Here is a 22595-nt window from a genome sequence, read left to right as displayed (position 1 = left end):
ATCCTCTATGACCACCTTCTAGAGCAATGGAAATAAAAACAAAAGTAAACAAGTGGGACCTGATTAAACTTAAAAGCTTTTGCACAGCAAAGGAAACTATTAATATTAATAAGGTGAAAAGACAACTCTCAGAAAGGGAGAAAATAATAGCAAATGAAACAACTGACAAGGGATTAATCTTCAAAATATATTAGCAGCTCATGGAGCTCAATGTCAGAAAAACAAATACCTCAATCAAAAAGTGGGCAGAAGACCTAAACTGACATTTCTCCAAAGAAGACATGCAGATGGCTAAATAAACACATGAAAAAATGTTCAACATCTCTCATTATTAGAGAAATGCAAATCAAAACTACAGTGAGGTATCACCTCACACTGGTTAGAATGGCCATCATCAAAACATCCATAAACAATGAATGTTGGAGACGGTGTGGAGAGAAGGGAGCCCTCTTGCACTGCTGGTGGGAACGTAAATTGATGCATCCACTATAGAGAACAGTGTGCAGATTCCTTAAAAAAAAAAAAACAAACTAGAAATAAAACTACCACATAACCCAACAATCCCACTAATGGACACGCGCTCTGAGAAAACCGTAATTTAAAAACATACATGCAGCCAATGTTCACTGCAGCATTATTTATAACAGCAGGTCACGGACGCGATCGAGATGTCCATGGACAGATGAGCGGATAAAGAAGCTATAGAACATATACAAAATGGAATATTACTCAGCTATAAAAAGGAACACATTTGAGTCAATTCTAATGAGGCAGATGAACCTAGAGCCTATTAAACAGAGTGCAGTAAGTCAGAAAGTGAAAAACACTGTGTGTATTAACACATGTAAATGGAATCTAAAAGGATGGCGCTGACGAGCCTATCTGCAGGGCAGCAGTGGAGACGCAGACACAGAGAACAGACTCGTGGACATAGCGGGGGAAGGAGAAGGCGGGACAGACTGAGAGAGGAGCACTGAAATGCATCGCCACACGTAAACAGATCGCCAGCGGGAATTTGCTACTCGTCTCAGGGAGCTCGAGTCGCGCTCTGACAACCGACGGGGGTGGGACGGTGCGGGTGGTAGTGGGGGGAGGCTCAGGACGGAGGGGCATGCGTGTACCTGTGGCTGATTCCTGTTGATGTTTGGCAGAAACCAGCACAATACCGTGAAGCAATTATCCTCCAATCACAAATAAATAAACCAAAAAGGACAAAAGAAACAAACCACAAAAAAAGATTCACTTGAAGTGACTTGCCTTTTAAAAAAATGAAATCTTAAGTACCTTTCACTCTCAGCTGTCTGCATGGTCTCTAGTTTTGAGTGAGTTCCTCTGTTAAATCCTTTTACCTCCTGTTCTTCCAATGATTCCAGCAATCGGATGACATCTTTATTCACTCCCCTGCGCTTTGCCAGAACTAGGGGTGTAGCACCTTGATGGTTGCTAGGAAGTTCATAAAAATAAAAATAGCTGTTACACTATACTGTTAGTAGCCAGTTGTGGAGATCTCAGTGAGGAAGGCATGGGTCCCATTAACTCAAAATTAAAACCACAGCAGAACTACTGGTTGAGATGGAGCCTGAATTTTGAGTTAACCTTTTTTTTTTTCTTTTAGGAAAAAGGAAAAATACATACATAATCAAGAGTAGATAAATGAGAATAAAGAAAACAGGGCATCTTCCTAGAAATTAATTGCAAAGTCTAAATTCTAGATTCATTTTTTTTTCTAGATTCATTCTTATCTGACATTTATGTACTTCATGAGAACAGTATCTATTTTTTAAAATGTCTAAGAACTAAAAGAAAAAGAAAAATTCAAGCTCAAAAGCAATCAAATAATCTACTTTGGTTCACCTAACCATTTAACAACAGGAGAAAGCCCGACCAACACTGAATCCTATAGTTAATTCCTACCACATTTTGTCCTATAGTAGCAGAACCATTTACTGTCTTATTCAGATTTAGGGACATTATAGCACCAATAAATTAGGTATTAAAAATGTAGCTTAAAGGTCAAGGTTTCTTTTTAAAGTGACCTGATATCATTCCCACTCAAGAGACAAGGTATCACACTAAAACAAAACAAAAAACACTACTTCTTCAAATTGTTCAGTGTAAGAAGAACTCTGAGTCTAGAGAGATAATGAAGCTAGCATGGTATACTGCACGATAGAAGGCAAACAAGCTTTGGAACCAGGCAGAACTAGTTTTAAATTCCAACTGCGTTAAGTCATTTAACCCAGAATTCTTGTCTCAACTATTTCGTCTATAAAACGAATACTTAAGAGCTATTCATTCTGAAGATTCAATGAGCTAACACAGTAAACGCAGTGCCCAGGTCATAATAGATTTTCAACAAATGTTAGTTCTTCTTTTTCCCTTGTCTTGTAATACATAATTAATTAGTAGCAGAACCTAGCCACTATTTTCATAGAAAAATTTACACTGCTTCAGCACAAATCTAGAAGTCAGGCTCCTGTTCCCTCACTCATTGTCCTCAATACCTTTCTGAACTTGTCACTACAGTTGATCAATGAGGAAACAAAATCAACAGATTCCAAGATTAGATTACCGGTTGAGAGGCTAATAGGAAGAAGTGACGAGACTTCAAAAACCAGAACTTACCAAATATCAATTTTGAGTCCATTGGAAACCAAGAATTGAATAGTATCCACATGGCCACAGAGATGAAGAGCTGTGTTTCCCTGATAATCAGTGGCCAGGAGATCAGCACCAAATTTATGTAACAACTGGCAGATGTCTACATTCCCTCGGGCCGCTGCAAGGTGAAGGCCTGTTCTGCCCCTGCTGTCACGAATATTTGGGTCAAAGCCACTTTCCAAAAGCCTCTTGGAGTAGTTAAAGTCTCCATCAATACAGGCCTGTAGCAAGGGTACATTAGTCTGAGAAGAATCATTTACAAAAACGTAGGACATTGTTCGGATGTGGTGGATGGAATGTGCCTGTAAAGAAACATAAGGTGAGTTGAGTTTCAGAGAAGCCGAACTAAATCAAGACAGTGAAGTCATTTAGAAAAGTACTATTTCTTATCCTTCCTGGTCTCCTGCCTCTAATAAATTACTTCACCAAACAGAAAAAACATCAGAGTTATCAATTATATTTTATTTTCCATTAAAATGTCTAATTTTTCCCATATCTGCTGGATCAAAATTGCAATTAAATTATCATAAAGCCCTATTTCACTTTTCATCATATAAAAAGACTGAGATATTTTTAAAGTAAAGCAAGACATAAGTGCTTAGATTTAGCTTTATTACATTGTCAGAAGGTAAGTTCCTTAAACTTCAAAGAACTACCTACACACACACACATACACACACAGCAGTTCTCTTTCATATATTTCTTATTGTACTTGAGATATTCTATACGGTAAAACAGAATCACGTACTCAAAAGTTTAACTCAATCAGCATGAAAAAAAAAGATTAACTTAATTCACACTCAATAAGGACCTGCTTGATGCTGTTTGGGGCTTCCCCGACAGGCTCAGCGGGTAAAAAAAACGGCCTGCCACTGCAGGAGATGGCAGTAGATGTGGGTTCGATCCTTGGGCTGGGAAGGTCCCCTGGTGGAAAGCAGGGCAACCGACTCCAGGATTCTTGCCTGGGAAATCCCATGGACAGAGGAGCCTGGCCGGCTACAGTCGGGCTTGCAAAGAGCTGGACACGACTGAGCGACTATCACTTTCACTTTCAAATGGTGTTTAGAGCACAAAGGTCAAATTTTAATAGAAAGAGAAAAGCTAAGGAAAGCAGCAAACTAAATTTTAAAAACCAGGCCTATCATGAAATTGAGAATGTCCATCTTCTTTACAGTATTGATCCTATTCTGCTTTGTTCTATGGTTATCCAGCTACTGATTTTGCCAAACTCCCACTGTCTGAAGAGGGAGAGATGAGGTCTCCATGGAAGTAGCTGTGTCCACGCTAATACTGCACCCATCTGAGGAGACTCACTTCACCAACAGGTCTGTCCACACCTCTTTCACTGACACTCCCTGCCCCCAGCAATCTCTTGGGTCTCTCAGTGTGCATGCAGGCGTGTGCATCTCCACCCCACCTGCAACCATCTCTTCCTTGATTCATTTAAGAAAAAGCTAAAGCCTGACAAAAGAAACTTTACTAAGGAGTTAAAGAGAAAACAAACCAAAAGAAGAAAACAAAGGCAGAGACTGCTATGTTTGTAAAGATGGCTCCCAAGGTTACAAAAGCTTAGTCACAGATGAGCTGGCTTGTAATTTACCAGGCAAAGTCTTTCTGGAACACAGATGGAACTGGATGCTAGATCAATCTATTGTGCCTAACCTCACAGGGATTCAGGAAAGCCTGGCTCTGGAGTCCGGTGAGATTCTTGGCCGGTACCCCTTTTAGCCTGGTTTCCCACAGAGCCACTGCCCCTCTGGTCCTGGGCCATGTTAAGCTCTGCTGCTGCCATGGGGGCAAAGGGGAGGCAGTAACACAGACTGAGGGCCTGTTCTGAGCCAGGCACTGCATTAAAGGCTTCTAATGAATTTTATTTAATCTTCTTACTAAGTCCATGGGAAGATTTACTATACTTGATTTTAGTAGGAGTCACTGAAGCATTCTAAGTCAAGGAAATGGCATAGTCTTAGTATATCATTCTTTCAGAAAGATGATTTTGTTGGCAATATAAAGAGGTTGGATCAGAGGGGCTCAAGACTGGAGACAAGGAGATCAATCAATAAGTTACTGTAGAAATCCAAGCAAGAAATGAAGATAACCTGATCTAATACAGTGGCAGAGAGAAGGGGGCATACTGGAGGAGATATCCTAGATATAAATAACACAGATATGAAGGGTGAGAAGGAGCTGTTAAGGGTAATTCTAAATAAGGGGGAAATCTGATTATGATTAAGAATTACAGAAATCAAGATAACATAAACTTCAGATTATGATACTATATAATACTTTTAAAAGAAACTAACCCAATGGGAAGATGTTACTCAAAAAACAGTCCAAAATTCTCTTTCAAGGGTAATCTCCCTATTTTCCCCTACAGTATTCATTAACTGGATCATAAAAAAAGACAGAGGTATCACAAACGTCTTAAAAAATTAAAATACCATGTATCAAGGATTTTTCAAGAGGTAATGTGCTTTGGTTAAATTCTCTAAGAATAGATAATGAAAAGCAATCTACTTGGTGTTTTTGAACCAAAAAAACACTATGTTTTTTTGGTTCAAACACAGTAAGAATTCTTGTGGTTTTCAGACTGGGATTCTTTTGAATATTGGCTCAGTAAAAAGGGCAAGACTTTCTTGTCTATTTTTTGTGTGAGAATAAGCATGGTATATTTTGTGAATTTCTCTGTGTCCTTAAGAAACTACTAACCTCTAAATTTAATAAGCCTAAAGTCCAACGATAGATCACATTTTTCATCTTGGTCACAGAACTGAATATACCCAAAATCAAGACCACAGTTCACTGAAGTTTTCGCATATTATGAAGAAGTCCACAGTAGAAAATACTCACGTAAGCCTTAAGACTGGATCTGTCTTTGTCACGTGACAGTTTCTCTGAATTCTTAACAAGGTTCACCAGAATATCCAGAAAGGTGCCAGCAAGGATCTACAGTAAAGAGAAAATTCAGTTAAAACAAAGGACCTGCTGTTCTACTAAACCTAGACAATGTAGAGGGACCTGTAAATACTTTCTAGAAAATCTATGGGTAAGGCATCAACTTATGAAGTTGGCAAAGCCACTGAGGAGTAATAAAGTGGCAAAAGGAGCCCACAAACACGGTCAGAAAGACGAAAGAGTCTGATAATGTGCCACCAGCAGTGAAGAAAACTCACTGGACTGTGAAAACTCGCTCAAACTTACTAGAATTTGAAATGCATATTTTTCACATTAGAAATGGTGGCTGCATCTCAGGTTAGCCCACCAAAGCAATTTCAGAAATAAAATGCTATTTGCAGTGGGGGGAAAAAGTAAAAACAATCCAATATTTCTGTTAAACCAAATAGGTACATGTAAGAAAAGAAAAATTTCTAATTTGTCTTGAATGCTGGTACACTTAAATCTCCTCTGAGACCGTTCCCCCATCTTTTCTTTTCAATGTGGAAGCAAACTGGCTCAGATCTAACTGCAGTCTTTTCCACCTGCCTGACCTCACCCCTCTCGCACCTGGGTGGTGCTCTATCTCTGTGCTTTCACCGGGACCCCCTCAGGTTTCCCCTCAGGGCACTGAGAGACATTTCCAGAGTCTTCTTTTTGACCATTCTCTCCTCTTGAAGGAACATGGAAGGGAGGGAGGTTATGGACAGGAAGTATGGACCACAAAAACTCAATAGTAATTTGCTACGCAAACATTTCTGTGTGCCAAAAATGTTCTAGACACCATGCAAAGTTGTAGAGTTGGAAAGTAAAGTCTAAATTCCAAATTTATAGCTCCAGCTGAAATTCATGACTTTTACTAGTCATTCAGGCTGTTATCAGTCCCCGTAAGTAAACTTATATAGGAAAGTAATCAGTGGCATTTTAGGAAGCTCCCTTTACCAACATTAAGTTAGGTTGTATCATAAAGGCTATTAGTTTGAGGCTGGAAGTGAAGACAAGGGCTGACAAACTGCATGTGAGAACCAGTCCTGTAATAGTTCAGCAAATACCATGATGACACAGTAATACTCAAAACATCCACCCTTCTCGACTGTTCCCTAGTTTTCTGAGTCTGTAATACCAGTTTAGACAAAGTTCATTTATCACTGAGCCACTCAATTGATTTCCTTGAGCAAATAATCTGTGTTCACCCAAAGCTTACTATTTTCTGAGTCTCTTGTCCTGCCCACTGGAGCTGAGTGTTCATGACCAAAGCCTCTATTAACATAAAATCTGCCTTTTTCAATGTTAAAATGGTACAGGGGTTATTTTGACGTTTTTAACATTTATATTGGGTTAGCCAAAAAGTTCGCTCAGGTTTTTCCATACAATCTTAACGAGAAAACCTGAATGAACTTTTTGGTCAACCAGACATTATGAAAAGGACAATTGCTGCTTTGTGATTGGAGACAGAATTATAGATTATATAGTTATGCACCCCTAAGCAATCAAATGTTTCCTTAAATTCACAAGAAAGACTATTTTCTGCCAGTTTCTTTTGATATGACAAGGACCAATAAGAAAATAAAACTTGATCAAATTATAAATTTACGATTTCAAACTAAATATTATATAAATGCATTAGACTTACTTACTAGAAACCTGCCAAGAAAATGTCAAAGATCCTAAATAAATCACTAGAAAGCTATTAATAGCTTCCCCTCAAAATAATAGAAATGAATAAAAATCAGGATATATATTAACTGTCTTCCAAAGGGTGAAGAGGACTAAATATTTTTTCAGTTAAATTTTTTGAGATAATTGTACATTCAGCTTCAGCTGTAAGAAATAATACAGTGAGATCCCGTGTGCCATTCAGTCAGTCTCCCTCATGATAACATAAGAGTAAAATTGTAGTACAACAAGAAGTTGTAATTCCTTATTTTAAAATAACACCGAATAAATGAATAAGTAAGAATGTCATTTGTGTAGCACTTTAACAATTCTGTGTATCTGAAGTCTGATATCAAAGGTGGGCTTAATGAGGTTTAGATTTTTAAAGGCCTGGAGTCATATTCCTGCTGTTTATTTGCCTAGTAAGCTCTCCCCTCCCCTACCCTGGCCGCTTTGCCTGGCTCATGGGATCTGAGTTCCTCCACAGGACTAGGGACTGAAGGTATTCATTTTCCCCATGTAAGGAAAAAAAAAGGAAGAAAGAAAGGTCTTCTTTGAGGTCATTTCTCTGGGTGCTAGAAGAGTAAGAGGTTATTTATGAAAGAATTTGTAGAACTCACCATGTGGAAGGGCTCAGCTGGAAGCCCTGTATCTACCAAAGGGAAAGTGTCATATGAACCATTTCACAAGCAGAGTTAGAGGCATTAATGTGTGATATCTTTCAAGACTCACGGAAGGCTAAGTCTGTCACCTTGTGAAAGGATGTGGGCATACTGGAGGCGGCCTTAGAGGTGGGCAACGCAGGAGGGAGAGAGACACGATGCAGTCAGACTGCTGCCAGGGGCTGCTTTCAGGAGCATACAGGACTCTAGAGGGCAGCTTCCCTACAGTCAGAGGTTCAGAGGGCTTGGCTGCTCCACCCAGAATGTATCTGGAACTGGAACACCTAGGTTTGAGCCTCACTTCAGCTACGCAATAGCTATATGACTCAAGTACCCAAAATGTAAATTACCACCCTCCCAAGGCTGGGCACAGCTCTGAGACCAGTCCTCAACTGTACTCTGGCTTGCATGGAGCACTGATCCCGTTAACACAGCAGTTTCTAACAAGTGGGTGACCTCTAGTGGGGAATAAAGACCTCAAAGAAAGAAAAAGAGAACTGGTTCCTCCTCACAGAGGAAAAATGACAAAAACAGCCAATAGTGGGAATAGTCAAGCCCCAGGAAGTCTTCAGGTTGTTCACCATGGCCCAGTTTTGATTCCTAAGGGACAATGTTCAACGACTGGTTCAGAGGCCGACTCCCTGGGACTGTTAGAAGCAGGACTCTGGGGGTCAGGTCTTGGAGGACTGGTATAGCTTAGCTTTAAAACTTCCAACTCCACGCTCTGTGGTACTGCCCAGGAAACTTCATGAAGATGGAGTCACTCATTCTCTAGGACAAGGCAGTCACCCAGATCTCAGTAACAACAGCTTCTAAAGCCAAACAGCACTTGTATAAACCCACATAACAAACAGTAAGGAGGTTTCAGTGAAAGCTTGTGAGTCGCCAACTTGATAATAAAGTTCTAGTTAATACTCTTTTTCTTTTATATTTTATAGTTTTATTTTACATTAATTTTAGGTCAGTCTCAACAGCTTTAAGTATTCTTGATGGTTAATAAATAGTGAAGAAAACATGCTCTATTTTAACATATATTTACTATACCACAACCTTAAATTGGTCTTCTATATCCAATATCACCAACCATACATAATGTATTGATTTATTTTTCATTTTGAAAAGTCACTGGGAAAGGCAAGACCAAATGCTACATTCTTGGTTCAAATGGACTGACAGCCTTATGCCTACACAAGCAACTTTGATCAGAGATCAAAGTACCAAACACTCAACAAAATTCAAGGAAAAATAGCAGAAGAGATGTGCTATCAGATCTTATTGCCTGCATTTTCTAATGTCAAGGGCAAGTACTAAAACTGGGAATGACATTCAGTAAATGGAACCCCCAAATCTGGATTCACTATACCACACCTGGTTATTCTTACCCTTTTAGAAGGATACTGTTGTTTTTAAAACATAAAATGATCTCAAAGAACCATAAAACAAGAATGCCCAATGAATTTACTAAATCCTAACTGCTTGCACTTTAAAATTACCTTTCTTAGAACCTAAGCAATGCACGGATCCGCAGACATTAGACGAGGGGATAACAAGCCCCGTGTAAAGAAAGTGAGCTGTGAGCAGTCCTTTAAACTCTTTCCTAAAACACAAGGAATATATTTCTCCGTCTGTTTATCTTCAGCAGCTATATTTCTCTAATGTTGTTGTTTAGTCGCTAAGTCACGTCCGACTCTTTTGTGACCCCATGGACTACAGCCCAGCAGGCTCCTCTGTCCGTGGGATTTCCCAGGCAAGAATACTGGAGTGTGTTGCCATTTCCTTCACCAGGGGTTCTTCCTGATTCAGGGATTAAACCTGCATTGCAGAGGCATCCTTTACCACTGAGTTCCCCTTGGAAACTCCATATTTCTCTAATAGAGTGGTCTTGATAATTTCCAAGACTTAGAAAATTTAACGTGTCTAAGTTTATTATTAAGTGTCAGAGTGGATTTCAAATTTAGTCTATAAGATTTACAAAATGCCATGCAGCTTCTATACAATTATCAAGATAATCAGGAGAAAATGGTTTATACAAAGCTTTGTTGCTTGTTTACAATTGTTTTTAAAATTCCCGACTGACCATGCCTCTAAGAAGACAAAACCGGGTCTGACCTGTCTGTGTATCCTGGCATATTACACAGTGCCTGGCACATGGTTTCTTGAAACCCAGACATGCGGGAATCCAGTAATTCTTTGCTGAATGTACACTCAATTAAGTTCACTATAACAGGATTTTGAAGTAACATTTTTTCTTATGACTAGTTCTATAGTTCATTGTTAAATTCTTAAGAAAATAAACATGAACAAAGAGAAGAAAGTAAGTTACCATAATCCTAACAACTAGAAGTAACTATCATTGATATTTTGATGTTACAGTCTCACAGCTTTTTTCTCTATATGAATGAATGTTTAATTCATACTATACATACTAATGTTAAACTTTTAAATTTATTATATTGTGAACATGCTTTCATGCTATCAGTCTTCTACATTATTTTTAATAGTTATATTCTATTGTTTGGATGTACCATAATTTTATTATTGAATTTCCTAGCATACTAAAAAAGAATCCGCCCTACAGTCTTCCAATTATTACACAGATTCAAATTCACTGACACTGTAAATCAGTCAAAATGAAGATAGTCTAAGAGAACTTTTAAATAATACTTTTGGACAAAATTTGACTATCACAATAAGTTTTTAGGCAATGTATTTAAAAAATGTGACACAGATGAACCTCACTATAATGAAAGGCTATGGAACCAGCTTCATTTCTTACTGGCAAATGGTTTTACTGTGATAGCAATCTTAATGCAAGGCTTGCTTTGCTCATTATAAAACTTCCAAGATTCTTATTTACAGTTCACCTTAAACCAAGTTAGACTTAGGGTCCTTTTGCTGCTGCTGTTCAGTCGCTAAGTCGGATACACTTCCTTGTGACAGCATGGAAGTCACATGGAAGTCATAGCCTGCCAGGCCCCTCTGTCCTTCACTCTCTCCTGGAGTCTGTTCAAATTCATGTCCATTTAGTCAGTGATGCTTTCTAACCATCTCATCCTCTGCCGCCCCCTTCTCCTGCCCTCAATCTTTCCCAGCATCAGCTGACTCTTTTCCAATGAGTCAGCTCTTTCCATCAGATGGCCACAGTATTGGAGCTTCAGCCTCAGCATCAGTCCTCCCAAAGAATATTCAAGGTTGATTTCCTTTTAGGATTGACTGGTTTAATCTCCTTGCAGTCCAAGGGACTCTGAAGAGTCTTCAACAGCATGGATCAAAAGCATCAATCCTTTGGTGCACAGCCTTCTTTATGGTCCAACTCACATCTGTACACGAGTACTGGAAAAACCACAGCTGTGACTATGCAGACCTTTGTTGGCAAAGTGAGATCTCTGCTTTTTAGTCTGCCTGCAATGCACGAGACTCCGGTTTGATCCCTGCCCTGGGTTGGGAAGATCCCCTGGAGGAGGGCATGGCAACAAACTCCAGTATTCTTGACTGGAGAATCCCATGGACAGAGGAGCCTGGCAGGCTCCAGTTCATAGAGTCACAAACAGTCAAAATGAAGCAACTTAGCATGCACACATCATTTCAGGCTATTTCAGAGCCATGAAGAATACTTAAAGGAGGAAGTTTAAAAGTAGAGCCTTCTGAATTTTACTTCCAAGGCTCAAAATGATTAATAGAAGTTCAAAAAAGTACTTTTTAGATAGAGCTGGACTCACCACAGATATAATTTTAGTTTATATTTAAATTTGTGGAGCATACACACACATTTTATGGTATTCCCAAGTTGAATTTAGCTGTCTAAAATTTTTTAATTTTGTGATTTCTTCAATGCCAAGTTATCAATTACTACATTATTAAAAATCTTTTACTGCAGTAAAGGAGAGGTTAATTTCAAATGTGTGAATTAGAGAATGCTACTTTAAGAAAGGCCAGTACATTGTGCATAAGCTCATATATTGATAATAATTAAAAGTGGGCTAATCAGGTATTACTTAGGTGATATTCTTAGGGAACAAAGAATTTAGGTTTATAAATATTTATTATGTTATGATTATTATTTATAATAGAAAGGGCAAAATTATTTGTATGTTTGCTATTACTCTGCAAACAACTGCTTAGCAACATGTTTAACATTTATCAAGTATTATACTCCAGGCACTGTTTAAGTATTTTTCTAGTAATAACTGAGTCCTCATGAAAAAAGACCTATATGGTAAGTACTACCGATATCATTATTCTCACTTTTATAGGTGAAAAAACTAAGTCCCTAAGTTTGTTTTCATAAGAAAACAAATATAATGAATTAGTTTTTAGCAAATCTTTTCATCAAAGTTTATATAAAAGGAAACATTTGTCTAGCCCACACACTCTGAAGTAACTTTTAGAATCATTTCACTAAAAGCAAACTTTTTAAACTGTGGCAAAACAATAAATATCTGGAAATGTTTCTTACTTGACAAGAAGTGTCAATCTAGCACATATCATTCTGATAAACTCTTTGCAATCATCTCACACTAAATTTTTTTAAGAGTAAGAAAAATTAAAATATTTGGAAGTGTTTTCCACTTACAGGAAGTAACTATGTTCCTGGACTCAATGGGATAGTGAGAAAATACTCGCCTTTTATTTCTCCATCAGAAAATCACAAGAAACCAAACAAGAATTTCTAAAATAAATATCCTGAAATATTTATATTACTTACCATTATTTTTAAATTATTAAAATTCAGTGGGACTTCCCTGGCAGCTCAGTGGTTGAGACTCTATGCTCCCAATGCAGGGGATGTGGGTTTAATCCCTGGTTCCAGAACTGAGAGCTCACATGCTGCCTGGTACAGCCAAAAAAAATGTTTTTTAGTTACAATTCAAATTTCAGAAAAATATTGACTTAATGTAGATAAAAATTAAATTTTTCACAAAGAGAATATTATCTTAGATATTTTATTCTGATGCATTTTAGTATTTTCTAAAAATTTTTACTGTGTTTACCATGTTAAAAATTCTTAGCAAGGGACTTCTTCCCACTGAAATTTCCAATTTTCAATGTGTAATAATAAAATAAAGACATGAAATTAGTACTGGGAGATCAATGTGAAGTGTATTATATTACTTTTGCAATAAGGTTATTTGATTTTTTAAAAAAAGTTTTTTCCTAGCTACCGCCGTATTTTACTTATATGACCTAATGGTGCCACCTTGTGGCCCACCTGGGCTTCAAAAAGCAACGTGAGCATCTGGTAGCAGCAGCAGCAGGACTGGTATATAGCCAGAATGAGGGCCTCTGGTTTACCTTTGTCTCATTTCAGTCACTTATTGTCATTCTTACTAATTTTGAAACTGTTCAGAATTGGGATGAACTTCAATTTTCCTTAGAAAAGAAAAGCTTACCTGATATAATGTGTGTCAATTACACCTCAAAGAAGAAAGAAAAGAAAGAAAGGGAAGGAAGGAAAAGAAAGGGAGGAGGGAGGCAGGAAGGGGAATCCCCTGGCGGTCCAGTGGTTGGATCTTGGTGTTTTCACTGCCAAGGGCCTGGTTCTGTCCCTGGTCCTGTGGAGGAACTAAGATCCCATAAGCCAGGCAAAGCAGCCAGGGTAGGAGAGGGGAGAAGAGCTTACTAGGCAAATAAACAGCATAAATATGATTCCAGGCCTTTTAAAAAACCTAAACCTCATTAAGCCCCCCTCTGATATCAGACTTCATATACATAGAATTGTTAAAGTGCTACAAAAATGACATTCTTATTTATTTGGTGTTATTTTAAAATATAGGAATTATAACTTTTTGTAAATTATTGTTTATTTTCTAAATAGTACACAAAATTTAACCAGACTTCACCTCAAATCATCTGAGAGCAAAAGACTGAGTTCTTAGGAGTATTCCTGTGAAACGTTTATAGCTGAAGGATGATCTAGGATGACCTAACAGATTATCTAACCCAAGCTCCCAGGTTTATAGACGATACTGAGAACCAGAGAGGCTGTAACTTTGCATGTCAACCCTCACCTCTAGGGTTCTAGCCTTATCCATGATCTATGGGAGAAATACAAGGTACATCTTCAGTGTAACAGGTTTTCACAGTTCTCCTATAACCTGCTCCCATTTATGCTCTGAATTATGTGCTAGATGGAAGCTAGTGTATGTGGCATCCTTAATATAAAACACCCATTCTAGTGACAAAGGGCAGAGTAGGACACTCCCTAAGCTACACAACCCAAGAGAGGTCTGGTCAGCACCACAGTGGACCCTGCTCACAAGTAGCTGTCAATGAGGCACCATGAGGGAAGCAATTCAGCCCAGGGTCGATGGTGTGGTGGTCGTCAGGTGGAGAGTGAGGTAAGAGGCAGATTCAGGCCTTCTGCTGGAGGCCCCAGAGCTCACCCAGCAGGTGAGCTGGAGGGCTCAGGGAACAGACTGGGAGCTACACCCTGAGGGCTCCAGAGCCCTCACCAAGGCCCTCCACTAGCCATGGCCCAGGCCTTGAGGAGCGGTGAATCTCCCCCACCCCATCTCTGTGACTAATACGTAGGAAGAAAGTGCAGAGTTTTAGTAAGAGAGTTGAGTGTCTAAGGCTTTAAAGGGAGCCTTTGGTTCTTTCCCTGCTGTCTCTCCTTCGGACTGTGGGTAATCTACTCTGGGGACACATCTTTGATACCCCAAGAAAGTAGCGAGTTACATGCTTAGAAATGGCTCTAGTTTCGAAAGAGGAATATGGAATTTTTTCCCACTAGGTTTTTTTTTTTTAACCCAGCTTAGGAGGATAAATTAAGTACAGGATTACAAGCAGAAGTTTTATTTTCTGGCTGGAGCTTGCCTTGTGCTGCCACTTAGGAACCTAAGCCGTGGAGCAGGAGGTAGGAAATGCCAGGACTATAAAGCAGGATGGAGTCAACAGTCCTGGTAGCTTCTGTAGTGGAACAGTAATTCCAAGTGGACAATGAGTCACAGCAATCCTCTTTCTGACCGAGACCGGCCCCCACGCAGCCTCTCCTAGCGAAACGGCAGAGCTGGGAGTTGGCTCAGATTACATCTGCGTACTCAGAGCCTATGGCATCTTTCAGAAACAGGAATAGAGGCTGGCAAAACTCTGTACCACTTTCCTGTGGAACTATTTTTATAGACTGCCCAAAGACCTACCAGGTCATTGTGACCAACACGGGAAAGAGTGGTCAGTGACTAAGGTCTCAAGACCATTCCATTTCATGATTGTTGTCTATAGATTTTATCTTAAAAAAATTTTTTTAAAGAATGGTTAACTAAATTATCAACATTTTATCAATCAGACCACTCTTTTTAAAAAAAATTCCATGCCTCACTCTGCTGGTTGAAGTTCATCCTTCAATTGTTTTAGTGAGGATCTATAAGTAGTACATTCTTTCAGTCTTCTGACAGTGGCTTTATTTTTACTTTATTCTTGAATACTAGTTCATGTGATTACAAGGCTGTAGCTGCCAGTTACTTTTCCTCAGCATTTTGAGGCTATCATTCCACTGCTTCTTGGCATCTATTATTGCAAGAAGACATCTGCTTTAGCCTAATTGTTGCGTAAGTCTTTTTTTTTCTTTGGTTTAAAAACTTTCACTTTATCCTTAATGTTAACAGTTTCACTGGGATTTATTTAGGAGGATTTATTTATCCTGCTTGGAATTCTGAGTTTTTATCATTTATAATCTAAGGACCACAGCCTCTTGAATTCTGGGGAATTCTCACTTACCTCTTCAACTACTGCTTTTCGATCATATCTTCCTACTAGATATATGTTGGAAACTCAATTTATGCTTTTCTTTAAAAAAAAAAAAAAACTTTTCTAGGCTGTAGCTTCTAGGTACAGTTCTCAGCACTATCTTCTAATTGATTTATCATCTCTGGCTGGATTGAGTCTAAGTTTATCATACATCAAAAACAAAAAAAACCCTTAACTACTGTACTTTTTCACTTCTAAGAGTTCTAATTTTGTCATCTCCATCTGCTCTTGTTATTTTTTGTTTCATAATTTAACATTTTTAATAAATGCAAGTGCTTTCTCTACTTGAGCATAAGGACAATTGAAAGTCTTTGGTGGAGCAACAAGCATATACTGTATGAAGAGGGAACTATAGCCATTATCCTGTAATAACCTGTAATGGAATATAATTTGCAAAAATACTGAACTGCTACGCTGTACCTCTTAAATCAAAACATTTAAAACAATCATACTTCAATGAAAAAGGAAAAATAACTTTGTTGGATAGTTTCCTAGTTACTTACACTAGGGCTGAGTTTGTGTTCCAATGCAACATTGCTGGATGGATTTTTCTTGACACTGGATCTTTTCTCATTCATTTTGGAATTTTTGCTCTAAGCTTATTTTGGGAGAAGGGTTTGTTTTTGTTCTCCATTCCTCCTCCCACATGCTTACTCCTCCACACAGCTGCCTCCAACTTGCCACCGACAATGAGTTCAGAACCAGGTCTCATAAAGGTTGACGATCTTACAAACTGGCCAAAGCTAACTGTGCCTTTCATCCCCTTGGAGGCCCAGTGCCACTGTGGTGAACACAAGTGGCTGCCTACCGTTCATACCAAAGAGGTATGAAAAGGTCAGAAAAACTGTCCCATGGTCCCAGCACTATCACTCCTGGCTGTCCGAGAGTGTGTTCTGAGGAAATAAGCTCTGACTCCAAGCCATGCAACACGTAACACGGTACATTCTTCTAGCCGTGGTGGTTTATTGTTTTTTAATTAATTTGTATTGAAGTGTAGTTGATTTATTAATACAATGTTACAGCACAGTGATCAGCTGTTCATATATCACTCTGTTTTAGACTCTTTCCCCATACAGGTCACTGCAGAGCATTAAGCAGAGTCCCCTGTCCTCTACCCCAGGTTCTTATGCAGCGGTTTTCTTTAGAAGCAGACATACTTCAGTCCAGTAAGACCCTTTACTTACTGTGATATATATTAAAGTGATATATTCTTTTTTTCTGATAATAAGGTGTAAACTGAACATCTAAAACTGCTTTAGTCATTTTGACACGGATTTCAGAAGGGACAGAGGGAGAAACAGATAAAAGGAAAGGTGGGGTGCTGGGGATGGAAGCACACGGGGAAACAGAGCCAGACCTTGACTAAACCTCACACGAAGCTCATACTAACTACGGACTTTTCAAATACAGGCATCAGTAAATTCCCTTTTCTATTGACAGTTTAAATTAGGTTTTCCGTTACAACCAAATATTTAAATGATACAGAACCTAAAGTCTTACTTCCTTGGTAGATCAGAGGGAAAAGAATCTGCCTGCAATGTAGGAGACCAGGGTTCAATCCCGGGGTCGGGAAGATCCCCTGGAGAAGGGAATGGCAACCTACTCCGGTATTCTTGCCTGGAGAACTCCATGGACAGAGGAGCCTGGCAGGCTACAGTCTGGGGGATCACAAAGAGTCAGACACGACTGAGCGACTAACACGTCCTCTACACCTTCCTTGAACCTAAAGTAGTCATCACCACTTGATTCCTATTGCTGTGTGCTTCTGCCACTGCTTTCTACGAAGGGAAAAACGCTGCTTGTCTTACATGTTTCAGCAAAAGACAAAGATCAAATGAAGGGTGGGAGCAATGACATCTAACTCTCTTCAAGAAGCTGAATTAACTAAGGTCTAAGAAATACCATTTTAAAATAGAATAAATAGCACAGCAGGCAGGAAGCAGACTGAAGCTGGGTAAATTCTAGGCGCTCACCAAGGAGATAACTTGAAGCACAAGTTGAACAGATAATCTGAATAGATGAGATAAAAATAAGCTCACTGTGGGGAAAACACAGACAATACCAGTTTTTGTTCTGTTTTTAAGAAAAACAACCAAGAGGCAAACACAGCCCCAAATGGGGAAGTGGCAGGAAGAGATTTAAATGAAAGAATCAGTGCCATCTGGCTCTTGGAAAAAAACATACTAGGGCTAAAAATGCCACCAAAGTTAGAATGCATAAACCGTTCTGACAATGCCACACCCAGGACATTAAAAAAAATTTTTTTAACTTAGACTAAAGAAAAAAAGATACCATAAGCGAAAATACAGGTTTCTTAGCTAGTTTTACTACACTTAGGTTAAAAAGTAAAACAGGGACTTCCCCCGTAGTCCAGAGGTTAGGACTCTGTGCTCCCAATTTGGGAGGCCTGGGTTCGATCCCTGCTTGGGAAGCTAGATGCTACATGCCACAACTAAAGATCCTGCATGCCACAACCAAGACTTTTTTAAAGTAAAATATAGCAGAGGAATTTAATGAAGACCTAATGTTGAAAAAATAGCTAAATAAATCATGTGTGTTCTTGCATTTGCTTCTGAATGACTTGGCACCATCCCTAAAAACAATGTGCACATATCTTTTAATTGATCGTATTCAATTGCATAAATCTGTCAAAAGTACTGCTTATTGGATAGTTCTGTGAATACACAGAAGCATCAGTATTTCTCTGGCATATGTGTGTTTACGGCTACGTGACCAAGAGCTGGGAACAAAAAAATCATCAAATTTTTTTTTTAATCAAATGGGTGTATGCCTATCTTTATTGAACATATTTTAGTCTAGAACTGTTTTCTTTCTCTAATAGTTATTGGCAAATCAAAAGCTAAATTATATAAGGTTACTAAATACTGCAGTGAACAAAGAGGTCTAGAAAAACTGAACAGCACTTAAAAAAGAACAAGTTCTTCTCCAAGTCCTACACTCCTTCAAGTTCTAGAATTCTGGGTATATATACAAAGGAAATGAAATCCTATCTCCAAGAGATACCGGCATGTCCACTGCAGCATTATTCACAATAACCAAGATATGGAAACAGCCTACATGTCCACTGAGAGAGGAATGGACGAGAAAGATGTGGTATATATATTACACGATGAAATATTATTCAGCCACAAAAAGGAGGAAATCCTGCCATTTGTGACAACATGAATGAACCTGGATGACACCACACAAAGAGAAATAAGTTAGAAAGAGAAAGACAAATACTGAATGATCTCACTTACATGTGATGTGGAATCTAAAAAAGTCAAACTAACAGAACCAGAGAGCAGAAGGGAGGCTGCCAGGGGCTGAGGGAGAGGGAAATGGGAAGGTGTTGGTCAAAGGGTACAAACTTTCACTCATGACATGGAGCTAATGTTCAGCAGGATGATTATACACAATAGTATATGTATTGTGTACTTGAAATTTGCTGAGCAGATCTTGTGTTCTCATTACATATGCACACAAAGGTAACTATGTGAGGTGATGGATGTATTAATTGTAACTTGACTGGGGCAATCATTTCAAATTTATGAAAATATTAAATCATAACACCGTACGCCTTTAAAAAAAATCAGACTGCATAAACACTACATACAATTTTTATTTGTCAATAATATTTCAATGAAGCTGGAAAAAGGAACAAGCATCTATTTAATTTGGAAATTAGCTATTCCTTTGTCACTGATTTTACTTATATATTAAATATACTTTATGCATAAGATGTAAGTTGATCATTCTTATGTCTGTAGGCTGGTTTGGAAAATGGGATTTTATTACAAAGATATAAACCATAAATTTAAGTTCTAATAATACTGAAAATAATTTTAAATAGGTAAATCTTTTTCAAACACCACAATACAATCCTTTACAAAATCTAATTCTCATTAATTTTCCTTGTAAGAAATCTAGAAAAAGTCTTTAGTAGAACGGTATGGAACAAATTTGGTATGACATTTCTATAGTGACAATCTCAAAAGTTCTTCCATTTTTAAAGGATGAATAGTTAATAAAAAAAACCTGCAGCTTAAGAGAAGAGGTTCATTAGCTCTACACAGAGAAAAATATTTACAAGAAATGAAAAAAAAAGAAAAAAAATCTGGCTTAGGAATATAAAAAAAAATTAAGAACTCAGGTTATGGGGGGAAAAAAGCACCATATGGAAACTGGGATTAAAAAAAGACTATGAATTAGATAAAAACATAAAAGAAAATTTTAAATTCAAATTGTAAGCAGAGAAAGTGTTAGTCACTCAGTTGTGTATGACTCTTTGCAACCCCATGGACTGCGGTCTGCTAGGCTCCTCTGTCCGTGGGTTTCTCCAGGCAAGAATATAGGAGTGGGTTTCCATTCCCTTCTCCAGGGGAAACTTCCCAACCCAGGGAATGAACCCCAGTCTCCCACATAGCAGGCAGATTCTTTACCGTTGAGCCACCAGGGATGCCCCTGTGAGCAGTAAAGAACATAACAAATGTTACAAAAAATCAAACCGGTGATGGAAAGGCCTAACTTAAGAAACTCTGCAAAAGAAAAGTGTACAAGGACATGTGAAATGATTATGACAACTAGAGAACAGAGCCAACCCATGAAAAACTGCCAGAGGGGGGAAAATGAGAAAACAAAAAAAGACAAACTTAAGAAAGTACTTCCCTCAAATTAAAAAAAGATTTCCATCTGTAGACTGAAGGACACATCGTCTTCCAGATAAAACTAATGGGTTAAAAAAATCAGTAGATATAATCCTAAACTTCAAAATAATTTAATCACCTTAAACCTTTACTATGCAACTGTCAGCTGAACTTGCTATGGAAAAGGCACAACACAAGACCATGGAAAGAGTTTATATCCACAGAAAAGATGGTGTAAATCTGGTATATACTGTATACCTTGCAGATTATTTTGTATTTGGGCATTAATTTACTGAGGGCACAAACAAGAACCTAAACACATGTTGAGATAAAAAGCATATTTCAAAATAAATCTTGGTTTTCAACTTTCTTGAGCATGTATTTTGTTTTGATGCAGTTTGTAGCACCTTTAAGTTTATTTTAATCTGAGGTAAGAACAAAAATAAGTGACATCTTATTTGGTGAAAGGAATATCTTTCACCAAAGGGCTTTTATGAGCTCTGAAATGAATTATGTAAAAAGGACAAGCTCTTGTGCGTGTGGGTTTTGGAGGTTAATAATACATTATCATCTTCAGTATAGTAGTATAGCTACTTTACTTCCACCAATCATTGATAAAGTGATCCAAGTCTGACTGCTAAATAGGTGGAGCTAGAAATAAAATTATTTACTGTGAGGACAACTGCAGTGCTTTCAAATAAGAGTTTACAGCTAACCGCCTCTAAAAAGCTGTCCATACTTGCCAACTCCAATCCCTTTCCCTCGATTCTCTCTTCAAACCACACCAATCAGATTTTCTCTCCCACTCTTCTTAGAGTAATCTTGCATCAACACCAGTGATCGTCCCATTGCTAAGTCCAATGTTCATTTCATAGTCCTCATCTTGTGATGTGTCAAATCAAAAGCTTCTTCTCAGTCTCCTTTGTGGTTCCAAACTCTGAACATGCAAAGAAAGTCCCAGAGCTCAATCCTCACTTCTTTAGATGAGATCCCATATAATCTCAAGGCCTGAAATACTACCTATTTGCTAATGATTCCTAAATTTCTATTTTGAGTTGGGACCTTTCCATTCAACTCCAGTCTCATAAAACATCACCTCAGCAGGCATCTCAAACCTGACAAGTCTAAAACTGAACTTGATTCCTGCTCCACCAACCTCCCCATCTCTCTCATCCTCATGTCTCCCCCATGGCAGTAAAGGGCAACTTCATCCCTCCACTAGCTTAGGCCAAAGGCCTTGCATCATCCTTCCCTCTTCTACTCTCATACTCCACATCCAATCCATCGGCAAATCCCGTCAGCCATACCTAGAGAACGACAGCTTCTTACTATACTATTGCTACCACTTGGGTCTAAACTCCATCATCTCTCATTTGGATACTGACCCAACCTAACTGGGCTCCCTGCTTCCATCCTTGCTCCCACTATCCGTTCTGAACACAGGTGCCAGAGTGATCCTTGACCTCTGTTAAGTCAGGCCCCCCCACTCCTCTTTCAACCACCGCCCTGCTCACTCAGGGGAAAGGCCACGGTCTTCACCGGGATGGACGAGCTCGAGACCTTACCTAGCTCTCCCTTCCTCTGCCCGAACCCGCTGGTCCCCCAACAAGCCTGGCGGTTTCGGGGCCTGTGCCCTTGCCTGGTGCACCGGACCCCTATAAGCTGCAAGGCTGTCTCCGACCCCTTCAGGTTTTACTCAAGAGCCTTCTCTATGAGGCTGTTCCTTATTTCAAAACTGCTTCTGCTCCTTCCCTGGATCTCCCTATCCACCTTCACTGCTTCATTTTTCTTCTAAGCAATTATGACCACCTGACTGGATAGATTTTAATTTTTAAAAAGTATTTTATTTATCATCCCCAGCCCCACCTTTCCCCAGTGTAATGTTAGCCCCAGGAGGGCAAGAATTGTGTTTTGTATAGTTCCTCTTGCATCTCCAGGGATCAGAACCACGCCTGGCTCTGGGAGGCACTCCGGATACACATGCTACAGGAGTGCTGAATATGCAAACTCTTAAATCCTGATAAGGCTAAGTGATTTAGCACACTATAGTATCCAGCTTCTTTCCACAATGGGAAATACCACTTTACAGGAACTGGAAATGCCTTTCTCTTCCATGTAGTAAGTAATACAATTTGCTCTAAATAACACATCCCAAATTCCTTAATTCCTCTTTACTACAGTCTTTCAAATGTCTTCCCTACATCCTCTAAAATATTAATTTGCGTGCTAAGTCATTTCAGTCATGTCTGACTCTTTGCAACCCTATGGACCCTATGGAGCCTGCCAGGCT

The 22595-nt window shown here is 38.8% G+C and overlaps 1 protein-coding gene across 3 annotated transcripts in view; it reads right to left on the bottom strand.

Annotated features, from left to right (window-relative positions):
- ANKRD46 (ankyrin repeat domain 46) overlaps positions 1-22595 on the bottom strand; it is a 32549-nt gene that overhangs the window by 7149 nt on the left and 2805 nt on the right. Inside the window, exons 2-5 of one of the 3 annotated variants that reach the window (XM_070477321.1) lie at positions 12619-12744; positions 5512-5607; positions 2626-2963; positions 1258-1443 (exon numbers count right to left, since the gene is read on the bottom strand). In XM_070477321.1, coding sequence (XP_070333422.1) covers positions 1258-1443; positions 2626-2963; positions 5512-5607; positions 12619-12621 — 623 coding nt within the window. In that variant the 5' untranslated portion in view covers positions 12622-12744. The remainder of the gene's footprint in view (positions 1-1257; positions 1444-2625; positions 2964-5511; positions 5608-12618; positions 12745-22595) is intronic. The other 2 variants (XM_070477322.1, XM_070477323.1) reach the window with 2 other exon arrangements.

This window comes from Odocoileus virginianus, chromosome 15, assembly GCF_023699985.2.
Source record: "Odocoileus virginianus isolate 20LAN1187 ecotype Illinois chromosome 15, Ovbor_1.2, whole genome shotgun sequence".
Lineage (NCBI taxonomy): Eukaryota > Metazoa > Chordata > Mammalia > Artiodactyla > Cervidae > Odocoileus > Odocoileus virginianus.
The sequence above is the reverse complement of the archived record's forward strand: the minus strand, read 5'-3'. Positions and strand labels throughout refer to the sequence as shown.